Here is a 13,218-nt window from a genome sequence, read left to right as displayed (position 1 = left end):
CTACGTCACTTAAGAGGAAGCCGTTTCTCACAATGTTTTATACCATCAATCTCTCCCCATTACTTGTTACCAAGAAATGTTTTATGCTGATAATTATTGTGAGTAATTAGCAATAGTGTCCACTGCCTTATTAACCTAGAAACGTATCTCCTGTAAGCCTCCGTTCGGTGTCATACTACAGGCTTTCCTGTGTACGATCTCCAGATGTTTTGATCTAATGCCAAGTCGCACCAGGTGATATTAAAAAGGGAGGACATCCTCTTCAAAATCTTCCTTATAATGTAGGTCGAGATGTCCTGGGGCTGATTTCACAAAGCACTAAGATTCATCTTAAGATGTGTTGCCAGTGTTGCCATAGTGATTTGTGAATCCCAGTTAAGATAATAAATCTTTTTGTGAAATCGAGCCGAGGGACCGACAATTCCACCGTAAAAAGGTCTTTTACCGACTCTCAAGAGTCACTGGGCGGGAGTGTCAAATCCCATCACAGCTGGCACTACATTGTACACCCCTACTGTCTCAATAAAAAATATTTAGAAAGGATACAAACATAAGCTCAGAGGCTGTTCTACATCAGGGTCCTGTTAAAGGCACTGGACACTATTGGTAATTACTAAACATTACTATCATCATAAAACCTCACTTGGTAACGAGTAATGGGGAGAGGTTGATAGTAACATTGTGAGAAATGGCTCCCTCTGAAGTGCCATAGTTTTCGAGAAAGAAGTAAGTTTCCACGAATTGGATTTCGAGACCTCAGATTTAGAACTTGAGGTCCCTAAATCAACCATCTAAACGCACACACAACAGTGTTTTTTCTTTCATTATTATCTCCCAAGTTCGATGACCGATTGCGCTCAAATTTTCACAGGTTTGTTATTTTATGCATATGTTGAGATACACCAAATGAGAAGACTGGTCTTTGACAATTACCAATAGTGTCCATTGCCTTTAAAGGCAGTGGACACCTTCAGTAATTACTCAAAAAAAAAGTTACAAAAAATACTTACTTGTTAACAAGCAATGGAGAGCTGTTGATAGTACAAAACAAAAAGTATCAAAACCCTTTCAACATACATGACAAATGACATTTACAGACAAACAGAATAAATCATATTACCTAGAATCCAGAGCAGTGCAGCCACATTGTAGGGCCGAGTGAAGCTGAGGTTGTGAGCCGTTCCGCTATCGTTAACCGCTTCCCAGGTTAGTAAGGTCACGAAGGTCATATCAGCCGCTAGATACATGATGAACATCACAATGCTGTAGGCAGGGTAAAAAAACATACATTGAATTACTAATACAGTAATCTTCGGCATGCACATGTAGGCTTGTGCGTAAAGCGCTCGCCTCTCACCAAGGTGACCCCAGATCGATTCCTGGACGGGGCCATATGTGAGTTGAGTTGAGCGTTGGTTCTCTGCTGTGCCACGAGGATTTTTGAACACTTTCGATCTTTGGCTGTGCTCCGTGGTCATAATGAGTTGATGTGGCTGGCAGCCAAAGACGCCCTTGCATGCCTGCTTCTCGAACATGTTGCAGCCGCGGCCTTCGCAATTCAGCTCTTAGCTGCGAGTAGGGATGATAAGCCCCCAAATCATTGTTATTAATATTATTATTAAACTCTATAAAAGACCCCAAAAAGACTTTCAGATATAATTGATAACACTTACGGAATTCTGACGAAGGTTTTGATTTTCTGTCTGTCGGAGTAAACATGGAGAACAGCGAGGAAGGGGTAGAGAAGAAAGAGTAAAGCAAAGAGAAGAGTTCGGTAGACGACAGACTTGTCTCTGACGAAGAGAAGTCGTTTGTAGAACTGGCTAATGATGACTTGCTGACAGTTTGGATGAGCGATGAACTGGGCAAGAAATTGGAAAATACAAAAAAATTTAATGGAACAATACAGAATTGGTTTTCGCTAACAAAACCGTTGCTGGCAGTGTAATCACTTTACGTGATCCACCACATACATAAACTGACAAACCTATACACGTATCAAAGTGATTGGCCATATGGGTCATGAGAAAATAGTGAAAAAAAAAAACGATTACACATTTCGCTGCTTTTGGGTTCAATGAACATGACCAGTCTGCGACAAAGCACTCACATAAATTCGATATAATAATAGTGGCTGCTTATTTAGCGCGCATACATCCGTCACTCTGTGATGCTCTAGGCGCTATAACGTACAGTATTTCCTGCAAGGTGGACTACGTTTGAAATAATAAAGAAATATCCAAGTCTTATATAGCACACGTATCTACCAAACAAGGTACTCAAGGCACTGAGTATATTATATAAACTTTCAGAAAGATAGGTTATTTGCAAGGATGAATTCTGAGACCCAATTATTAAGCACCTTATAAGGGTTTACAAGGTGCTACGGTGCATACAGCAGCCACAGACAGGAACACCGGGGTGAACCCCTTCTCTTTTCGATAAGTGCCCTGGTTTGTTTTTTTACATGCGTTACACAACACATGCGGACATGGGACCAACAGCTTTACATCCCATCCGAAGGACGAAGCAATGGTTAAGTGTCTAAGCATTAAATTTCTTCCTTGATACGAAAAGGACTACCAACAAAGGTTCTATTTGTTGCGTATTGCTTGTTACTGGTATTCTGCTGTTTTTTGCTAAATCCTGAAAATCACATGAAATTTTGGTTGGTAATCCTGTTTTTATCAAGGAAGAAAATTTCATGCTTAAAAATGTGTTGGTGCTTAGCAGCTCTATGAAATTGGGCCGTGGGTGTATCACACTCTACTGCTGACAAGCACCCACAAAACCTTACCTTTTGCAATCCCAGATCGAGGGCGCGTGATATCTTAGGTAGAGGTGAATGTGAAGTTTCTTCACTACTCATTGGGTTGTCTTCATCAGGGTGGGACAGGACCGTCATAATCTGCAAACATAACAATTGTAACAAAACGTAACTAACAACTCATCAGGTTGTCCTCATCAGGGTGGGACAGGACTGTCATAACCTGCAAACATAACAATTGTAACAAAACGTAACTAACAACTCATCAGGTTGTCTTCATCAGGGTGGGACAGGACCGTCATAATCTGCAAACATAACAATTGTAACAAAATGTAGCTAACAACTCATCAGGTTGTCTTCATCAGGGTGGGACAGGACCATCATAATCTGCAAACATAACAATTGTAACAAAACGTAACTAACAACTCATCAGGTTGTCCTCATCAGGGTGGGACAGGACTGTCATAACCTGCAAACATAACAATTGTAACAAAACGTAACTAACAACTCATCAGGTTGTCTTCATCAGGGTGGGACAGGACCGTCATAATCTGCAAACATAACAATTGTAACAAAATGTAGCTAACAACTCATCAGGTTGTCTTCATCAGGGTGGGACAGGACCGTCATAATCTGCAAACATAACAATTGTAACAAAACGTAACTAACAACTCATCAGGTTGTCTTCATCAGGGTGGGACAGGACCGTCATAATCTGCAAACATAACAATTGTAACAAAACGTAACTAACAACTCATCAGGTTGTCTTCATCAGGGTGGGACAGGACCGTCATAATCTGCAAACATAACAATTGTAACAAAACGTAACTAACAACTCATCAGGTTGTCTTCATCAGGGTGGGACAGGACCGTCATAATCTGCAAACATAACAATTGTAACAAAACGTAACTAACAACTCATCAGGTTGTCTTCATCAGGGTGGGACAGAACCGTCATAATCTGCAAACATAACAATTGTAACAAAACGTAACTAACAACTCATCAGGTTGTCTTCATCAGGGTGGGACAGAACCGTCATAATCTGCAAACGTAACAAAACCATCACTCAATATATATATATTTTTTTTTTGGCACACATTTATTTCATTGCTGCCCTACATGTACACTTACACATTTTACAAAGTTTGATAATTAGATTCAAATTATGAGTAGTTTACAGTATTACATGTACGTAGTATCTTAGGATATGAAAGTTCACAATGATTTAGATAGTTATATATATTAGGAAGTTTAAAGCATGCTTAAAGTAGGACAACAATTAGGTAAGGGTGAAGCAGAGGCTTTTGTGCTTTAAGCTATTGACAGACAAACAACATACAGAAGACAGAAAACACAAGACAAACAGATTACACAACAGAGGCCAATATATGATGGTGAGTATGTTAACAATAAACTTCAAACCTACGAATAAGCATCAGGAAGGTTTATTTACTTTCTTGTGACGGCAGAAAGATAATATCATTGATATTTTCAGTTTTAAACAATATAGGATTTGTGCCAATTAATGCATGGTGAGTAACAATATATTTGGTTTGCAGTAGCACCACATGTACTTGCCAGGTAGAATTTGTTCTTAGAGAACAGTCTTTCTTTATTCTACTAACTGCGGAGTAGATTTATCGAATGTTTAGCTGGGACTACTGCTTTAGCTTATAGGATTGTAATTAACTGCACTACCGTGGAGTCAGTTCTTGAATGGGCCGTTCCGACTTTCCACTAAGCTCCGCCCACTGCGCCTGTGAGCAAGACACATGTACGAGCACTCCCAATGACATTCTGCATGATTCTGCCGCGCGTGCCAAATATCTGTGCACGCATGACCGAGTTTGTCCGACCACAATCATTGCTGTGATTGGTCAAATGGGTGAACGCGCGCAGTTTGATTGACAGGCCGGATCGGTTCATTGGTCTCAACAGTTCGACTAGCTTGCTCTAGTCGTCGTCTAAGGACAAACTCTACCTAGTAAGTAGATACAATCATGGTGTTGTCGCGAACCAAATACAAAAGAATAAATTAATTGAAACATTTTGATTAAATACACTGGAAATTATTGGTAATTACTTGAACCAATTGTTAGCATAAATCTCACTTGGTAGTGTCATGGCCGAGCGGTTAAGAGCACCGGATTCAAGCACTGGTGTTTGATCAGCAGGGTGTGGGTTCTAATCCCGGTCGTGACACTTGCTACATACAATTGGGGAGGTAGTGCTTTCTGCTCTACCGGCCAGGCTTCGAATTGATGATACCCAAGCCTACATTCGTATGGACTGTGAAAGGGGTAACCCTGTTTCAGCCCTAGGAGTAGATGGCAACGGCCTCTGGAAAATATAATTGTAGCCCACACCTTGAAGTGGCCTTCAGGTCTTGTGTGTCAGGCGACTTGCATCAACATAAAAAAAAAATGGAGAGCTGTTGATAGTATAAAACATTGTGAGAAACATCTTTCAAACCATGCAATTGATGACAAACAGTTTCAAATGCTTTTCATAGACCAACTCAATCGATCCAAGGCAATGTGTTCGTTTAACGAAATGTAGGGCAACTTAAATAAGTACCTACCTCTTCCGTACTCCTTGCCTGCGAGATAAACTCCGTAGAGAATCGTTCCATATTCATCTCTAGTTCATTATACAACACTTTGAACTCAATCTCTATCTCACCAAGTCTTCTGATCTCATCACAAAGCGTAAACGCCCGATCCACTGGGTCGTTGCTCGCTCTGGCTACGTATGCTTCGCTTGCGAGACCTTTGTATATCTCCATGGTGCCGACGGATCGCTGGAAACTGTCTGTGGAAGCGGTGTTAACGGCCGCGTCGCGGGCTAATGGGATGCGTGCACCAGCTTCTAGGAGGAGCTGTATGAATTATGAAAATATAAACAAAGCATTATCAATACGTCAAATTGTAAGCAAAGGAGGCATTTCGGATAATATTGGGGGGGAGAGATGTAAGTTCACCCCCAAAGAAATTCTTTAAAAAAATGAGCACTTATTGATAATAAATGTGGATTCTTATATGGCGCTCATATCCGCCACTCGGTGACGCTCAACATGCTCAAGGGACTTCAACATTCAGTATTTTCCTGCGAGGTATTTAAGGGACAAATTATACGTTTGAAATATGAGATCTAATGTACTCCTTTTACATAGCACTATGTAATGGTTTACAAGGTGCTCTGGCGCAATGTGCTACCAACCAAACCAGGAACACCGGGGAAAACCCCTTTTCTCTTCGATAAGTGCACTGGGTTCTTTTATGTGCGTTACATAACAGACAAGTCCAATGGCTTTACGTCCCATCCGAAGGCATAGCATAGTGGTTAAGTGTCTTTAGGACACAGGTGTCACGACTGGGACTCGAACCCACACCCTGCTGATCAGAAACATCAAGAGTTTGAGTCTGGTGTCTCAACCGCTAGGCCATGACACGCCTCTCTACTCACATGGCCTTAAGCCCTGCTCATACTTCCTGCGAATGCGAATGCGATTGCAATACGAATGTTGACGTCACAAACTCGCAAAGAAATTCGCACTGAGTTGAGTTGTGCTCAACTCTCTTGCGAATTTGCGGTGAAAGAGGAGTTGTGACGTCAAATTCACATCAAATTTGCATCATATTCGCATTCGCAGGAAGTACAAACCAGGCTTTAGCTGGGAATCGAACAAAGAACACAGTGGTGATATATGCAAGTGTTAACACACAAGTCCCTCCCCCAGGGGTGAGAGTCATTACCTCTGTAACAAACAAGTCTGAAACTTGGATACAAACTCAAAGATATGTTGAAATTACATGTGTGGCATTTCTACCGTTTGGTTACCCGTTGGGTCATAGATTTCAAGGAGCTTTTGGAAACAGTATCCAAAGCAACTAGAGAAGTAGACCAATGATCAGGATTTCTCTATTTGTGGAAAAAACAAATATATTGCCTTATTTTCTTCACCAGGCCGACAAAAGAAGTCTGAACTCAGCCAAAAGTCTGACTAATCTCATCCCTGCTCCCCCAACCCTTCTAGCCGAGTGGAGAAATCTGTCTTACCTTCACCATCTGGAAATTATTCCTTTGAGCAGCGAGAATGATTGGATTGATGTATGGGTGGAAGTCATCATTGGAACAACGGCAGTCAATAATCTGTTGACCCTCTGCATAATCCTTCAAACAAATTATCATATCAATTTTGAAATAATTTGGAGTAAGGGTTTGGGTACTTTTGATACAACACAAAACACAAAATGTCCACAGACTTACATAAGACTAAAGGACGAGTCACACTGCAGCGATAACGAAAATTGAACGCACTCTATTGGTTGAATTGCTCCACGCAGAATACGCACACGCTCATTCAACCCACAGAATGTGTTCTCTATGCGTCGTGGTCGTTAATGTTTTCGTTATTGCTGCAGTGTGACTCGGTCTTTACGCGATTTAAAAATACATGTAATGACGGTAGAAATCTTCCCTAAAAATATTATTTTCTGAGGTACTGTAGTTTTCGAGAAATGACGTGAATTTCACAAAACTAATATTTCATCTTAGTAAGTCAAAATTAATTTCAGCATGTTCAACAGATTTACTCTCCTGAAACATTGCTATGTGAATTTCATGTCTTATTGACATCTTATTAAAGCCATTGGACACTTTCGGTAAACACTATTGTCCAAGGCCCACACTTCGTGTATCACAACTTTAGATAAACCTGTGAAAATTTAGGCTCAATCGGTCATCGGAGTCGGGAGAAAATAATGGGAAAACCCACTCTTGTTTCCGCGCGTTTCGCCGTGTCATGACATGTGTTTAAAATAAATCCGTAATTCTGGCTAACGAGAATTTATATTGTTTTAATGTTTTCTCAAAAAGTAAAGCATTTCCAAAACAATATTTCAAGAGAAGTCTTTCACCATTACCTTCTGTAAACCCTGTAAATTATTTGTAAATCTGTGAACTATTTTTGTTTTCTGTACCGAAAGTGCATATAATGGCATTAAACCTTTCTGCAAATTTCCAATTTAGAACAAAATAAAAACTCCATTGTTGCACAACGTTGTGTGCTTTTAGAAGCTCCGTAAAAGGCTTCCCAAGGGTAAACAATTCAGAAATCAGACCAGATAAGCGACAGAAGTTTGAAAGCTTATTCATTTAACAAATTTACATACCATTGACTTGTTAGCAACATCGCATAGAATCCTGACAGCTTCCCCAAAGTCGTGCTCCACAGCTCTCAAGAGGGCGTCCTTTATTTGGACCTTGTGTTCAAGAAGCGGGTATATAACAGCTGTGGAAAAAATAAATACTAAATACATGAAATAATGATTCACCAGAAGAAACGAAAATGCTGTTTGAATAGTTACATGAAGAATAGTCTTCATGTGAAGACACTGGACACCTTTGGTAATTGTCAAAGACCAGTCTTCTCACTTGGTGTATCTCAACATATGCACAAACTAACAAACCTGTGAAAATTTTTAACTCAACTAGTAGTCAAAGTTGTGAGATAATAATGGAAGAAGAAACACCCTTTTCACATTTTGCGGCCATTTTCTAAGTTGAACAAACAGGCATTGCTTAGCGTAGCGCTCATAAACACAAACTCCAACGTGTGTTTCTTATTCAGCGCACGTACAGAATGGCGCGCGTTCTCCTTTACGGTTCCGTCGCGTTTGTGCAAGCAGCATCACCAGTGTGCCCTCTAGTTCTTATATTATAACTCTATGGTATTTACCCTACTCCCTACATGGGCAAGGCGGGGGTCAATTTACTTTTGTCAGAACTGAACACGCAAACGAAAGCAGCCTCAGCTCAGTTGTACCAGAGGACGATTTCGTCCAGCACTTTTGTATCTATAGACGATGTGACCTATGTTTACATTCAAATCGCCCTCTGTTGACAAAACACTGTACACGTCATGTTTTGCCGGGCACGCATAGTCATGGTAAGATTGCGTGTACTTTTCTAGCTGGCTGCCAAAACACAAGGTTTTGCCCGGCGGTATGCGCGCGAATCATGAATGGTTTTCAAGTGACATCAGAGGTCACATCGTCTACATGTATACATATGTAGCAATCAATTTAGACTGCACTTATTTTGTGCACACTGAATGCCAACATTGAGTAGCAAATCCTGTTTTTGGAGAAGCAACATGCTGTGAAGCATTTTGCTCTGACAGCTATAAAAGGGAAATCGTTCCCTGCATACCTTCTACAACACTGCACAGTCATTTACTCACCCAGGTTTCCATTTGCTATCGCTATGTGGAGTGCAGAGCGCCCATTAGCATCGACGCTGTCTTTGTCCATGTTATGTTTGACACTGTTCTCTAGACTGTCCTTTATGCCCTTGACGTCTCCAGTTCGGGCGGCTAAGAAATACCTTTCTCGCGCAACCACTGGTGGCAATGTCTCCTCCATGATGTCTTGTATCTGTGAATAACAAATGGCAAAAAATAGTTGCCCTGAATTTGATACTTCTCAAACATGACAAAAGCGGTGGACAGGGCTGTACATTTAGCTAGACCAGTTTGAGTTGGGCCATTTTTGCTGAAGCGCAAGCTTCAGGTTTGATGCCATCAAAACTAATTTTGTTACGGGGCCATGCAACAAATTGAATGGCCTTTTGACCCTGTTATTTCTCTGCGACATTAGTTGATCTCAGATCATCAATAATTTGTGGACAATAATTTGAAATCTGTACTGTGTGGCAAATTGTTGTGCTCAGAATGATGGGCTAAAGTTGTGAGTCCTGGGCAGTCTCGCCCAACACCGCCCACCGTGGCTACCACTGCTGGATGATATCGCAATAATATGGCAATAAAATAATATTGCCAAACTGCCAAAGGCCTTGATTTCCACAGAGACCTTGGATGCCATTTCCTCTGTTGCCCCTGGTCCTGGCCTTGATGCCCTGTTAAAAGTTTTTGATGGAATTAAAGATTTATATCTCTGTGGAGTGCTTGTGTGACACTGACAGCGGAAAGGTTTCTGTATGGCGCCACCACTTTTTCATTCCATATGAAAAAATATAGTAGCTAACTTACCTCAATAAGATATCCCTGTTTGTAAAAATGAGTGAAAAAGTGGTGGCACCATATGGAAAGTTATTCCTGACAGCACCTAGCCCGTAAATATACTCACTGCATATTTTTTTTTTATCAGTCGGTTTTTTTTTTTTATACTACAACATACTGTCAACAAGTTTGTTAAAGAAGTTCAATGAAAAAGTGCTAGTGCAGAAATGACACTGACAGTGCTACACATGGTGTCATGGGTTTCTGATAGTGATAGTATAATCAGGAAAAATGTTTACAATCAAAAACTCATAAAAAAAAATAATAAAACAAAATTAACAAGAACCTTGCACTTCATCATGTGTATAAATCTTATTTTTAGAAAGAAGTTTCGGGTCTTTACTGAGCTGAGGAGAGTATGTTTTGCAACAAACAACAACAAACAAACAACAAACAAACAACAACAACAACAACAACAACAACTTTACAAGTACAACTGATGAAAAACACCAAACTATTCTGTTCACTATTGATTAACTTACTACACTGCAACCTGGAGCTCTGTAGCACTAGTGCAGCTCTGAGGGGGGAGGCTGAGCTTGTGGGCTTGTGTGTCAACTTCTACTCCTACCCTGGAGTCCTAGGTTTCAGGTCACCCCATCATGTCCATGGGCTTTGTCGTGACACTGATCAGCTGACACAGTGACACTCATTTCTACCTCCATGGTCACAGTGGGTGTGCAATGACAGAAAACATTCATGTCAACAAACACACACAGCATGGCACACTGTTCCTGTACGCTGTGACAGTTCAACTCCCTCGCTCGCTCTTTTTCAATCAGCCCCCAAAAGCTCGCGCATCTCAGTTTCCTGACGAAGTTTCCACCCCCAAAGTATTCTCTCTGTACTATATTAAATGTCAGTTCGAATACTTTACCGCTTCCACAACATGTTATAGGAAGAGTGCAGAATGAAGAAAGAGGACACTTAAAAGTTGGTTCATGTCGTCTGCAAATCTGCCATGATGGATTGTAAATATCGCCCTCTATTGGCTGATTGTTGGAGAGTGCATTGAGAGCTAGCTGCGGCTTTTAGCAGATAATAACAGGTATCCCTGTTCTGGTGTTATAACTTTGTTCTGCTTATAGCTATAGGCCTACTTTTTGTGTTTACAAGCAGCTCTATGATATTGATTGAGTGGGGTTTAAGTTGATTTTTTCAGTCAAATCGATTACAATAGTTTAATACAATAATAACAATTTGGTCATGAGCTTTTGACCAGACAATTACCCCTAAAATATCCAACATAATAATTTGTATACCCCATAAGATATATTTGCCCATCATATTTTGATGTAACACTTAATCATTCAAAACATCAGGCCTGTAATATGCTGTTTCGTGCAGGTTTTAATTAGGCCTATCCCGCATCTTTTTTACCTATTTTCCTTCACTGAATCATAATTCTACCAGCTATATCCCGCCCCGATACGCCTGCCGCAAGCGTGGAAATCCCTGCTTCCGTAAGCGCCGATTTCGTAGGAACCGTGAAAATGGGCCCAATCTTGAGTCCAACTCAAATTGTATAAGTCAATTCGGACATCCTCTTCAATTTCGTTTTAGGTAAAAAGTTAACTTATTAATTTACTCGTTTTTATTTCAAAAGGTTATAGAATGGCTGATAAGCAAACTGCTTCCCGTAAACTACATGATGTAGGCCTACGTGCGTATGTGCATAATATCGTTCTGTGGCCTCACGTTTTGACCCTACACGTGAGAAGATTTGGTTCAAAAGGATAAAAGTTTGTTTTCGCCATATTGTCCATCGAACCATAAGTTTTCAAACAAATAACGTTATTTTTAACAACAAATCTGTGTAAACAGACAGCACACAAAGTTCAATACTAAAAGTGCAGCCATCAGCCCTTGAAGTTACATTATTCTGTTTCCATGCACTCATGATGATCAAAGGATATAGGTATGTTTTCGCAAAAAACCATCCACTTATATCCAACGAACCATGAATCTACGAACAATGTTCAAAAGAATATCCACACATATATTTGTTTGATGCATAAAATGATGCCCCAGCTTTGGGACTTTGTGTGTGTTTTGCTAGTTCCCTCGCTCCCGACCAAATTCAATTCAATTCAATTCAATTCATTAAGGTTTATTAAAAAAATCACAAAATACACGACAGAAGTTAAAAAGACTTAAATTGGCGTGTTTACATTCATTGTTGTTAAAAAATTACAAAAAACAACAAACTCCGACTTAAAAGAAGAGAACTAAAAGCTCCAGGCATGAATGCACAAAAACAAAAAAATATATAAAAATTTGATTAAATTAATTGATAACAATTTGATAAAACTGATAATTCATTATTATTAAAAATTACAAAAGACAACAAACTCTGACTTAAGGAGAAGAAACTGTAGGCATGAATGCACAAATTAAAAAAATTGATAAAACTTAACCCAACTGTTTGTATTATTTCGACATGGTTTTCAGCAAGAGTTGTGGGCCCATTTTCTACAGCATTGGGATGTCGACATCCCGAGATAAATTATCATAGAAGACAACATCCTAATTTTAGGATGTCGACATCCCGTCATAGTTTTCTCGGATTGTCGACTTCTTGCTTTATAGGATGTCGTCATCCGGAGTTATTTTTTTGTCAGGATCTTAAAATGTCGGATGGCACCTCCCAGAGCTTCGTAATACGTCTATACACAACAACATTAATTTTAAAGACACTGGGCACTAATGGTCATTGTCAAAGACTAGTATTCTCACTTGGTGTATCTTAAAATATGCATAAAATAACAAACCTGTGAAAATTTGAGCTCAATATTGGTTGTCGAACTTTCGAGATAATAATGAAAGAAAAAGTACCCTTGTCACACGAGGTTGCGTGCTTTCAGATGCTTGATTTCGAGATTTCAAATTCTAAATCTGAGGTCTCGAAATTAAATTCGTGGAAACTTACTTCTTTCTCGAAAACTACGCTGCTTCAGAGGGAGCCGTTTCTCACAATGGTTAATACTATCAACAGAGTCTCCATTACTCAATACCAAAAAGGTTTTATGCTTACAATTATTTTGAGTATTTACCAATAGTGTCCACTGCCTTTACAGAAACATTGAATAGGCCATGTAGACACTTTCAATAAAAACTGATTTAGAAATACTAGTATTAGCTTCAAGCAGACATTATTTAAAAATAATTAAACATACATTTAATTGCCATTTTTGTGAGGGTATGTTTAGTTCCTGAGTCTGGTATTGTACCTCAATAGAAAAAGTGAGTTTGCTTATAGCGTGCTTCGCTAAGGTCGGTTTTTTATTGCAGTGCATTTGTTATTGCTTCTCTCACCATGCTCTTTATACCTTTTATATTGATATTTTTATTAATATTTTTTTCCAACTG

At 39.7% G+C, this 13,218-nt stretch overlaps 1 protein-coding gene across 2 annotated transcripts in view; it reads right to left on the bottom strand.

Annotated features, from left to right (window-relative positions):
- Positions 1-13,218, bottom strand: part of LOC139951599 (short transient receptor potential channel 5-like) — a 34,936-nt gene that overhangs the window by 21,319 nt on the left and 399 nt on the right. The window contains exons 1-8 of one of the 2 annotated variants that reach the window (XM_071950566.1): positions 10,332-10,661; positions 9,013-9,205; positions 7,943-8,061; positions 6,828-6,941; positions 5,350-5,646; positions 2,798-2,908; positions 1,674-1,861; positions 1,121-1,263 (exon numbers count right to left, since the gene is read on the bottom strand). In XM_071950566.1, coding sequence (XP_071806667.1) covers positions 1,121-1,263; positions 1,674-1,861; positions 2,798-2,908; positions 5,350-5,646; positions 6,828-6,941; positions 7,943-8,061; positions 9,013-9,193 — 1,153 coding nt within the window. In that variant the 5' untranslated portion in view covers positions 9,194-9,205; positions 10,332-10,661. Of the gene's footprint in view, positions 1-1,120; positions 1,264-1,673; positions 1,862-2,797; positions 2,909-5,349; positions 5,647-6,827; positions 6,942-7,942; positions 8,062-9,012; positions 9,206-10,331; positions 10,662-13,218 lie in introns of those variants that run through there. The other variant, XM_071950567.1, reaches the window with a different exon arrangement.

The sequence above is a fragment of the Asterias amurensis genome, chromosome 19 (assembly GCF_032118995.1).
Source record: "Asterias amurensis chromosome 19, ASM3211899v1".
Classification (NCBI taxonomy): Eukaryota; Metazoa; Echinodermata; class Asteroidea; order Forcipulatida; family Asteriidae; genus Asterias; species Asterias amurensis.
Note: the sequence above shows the minus strand (reverse complement) of the source record. Positions and strands in the feature narration are given on the sequence as shown.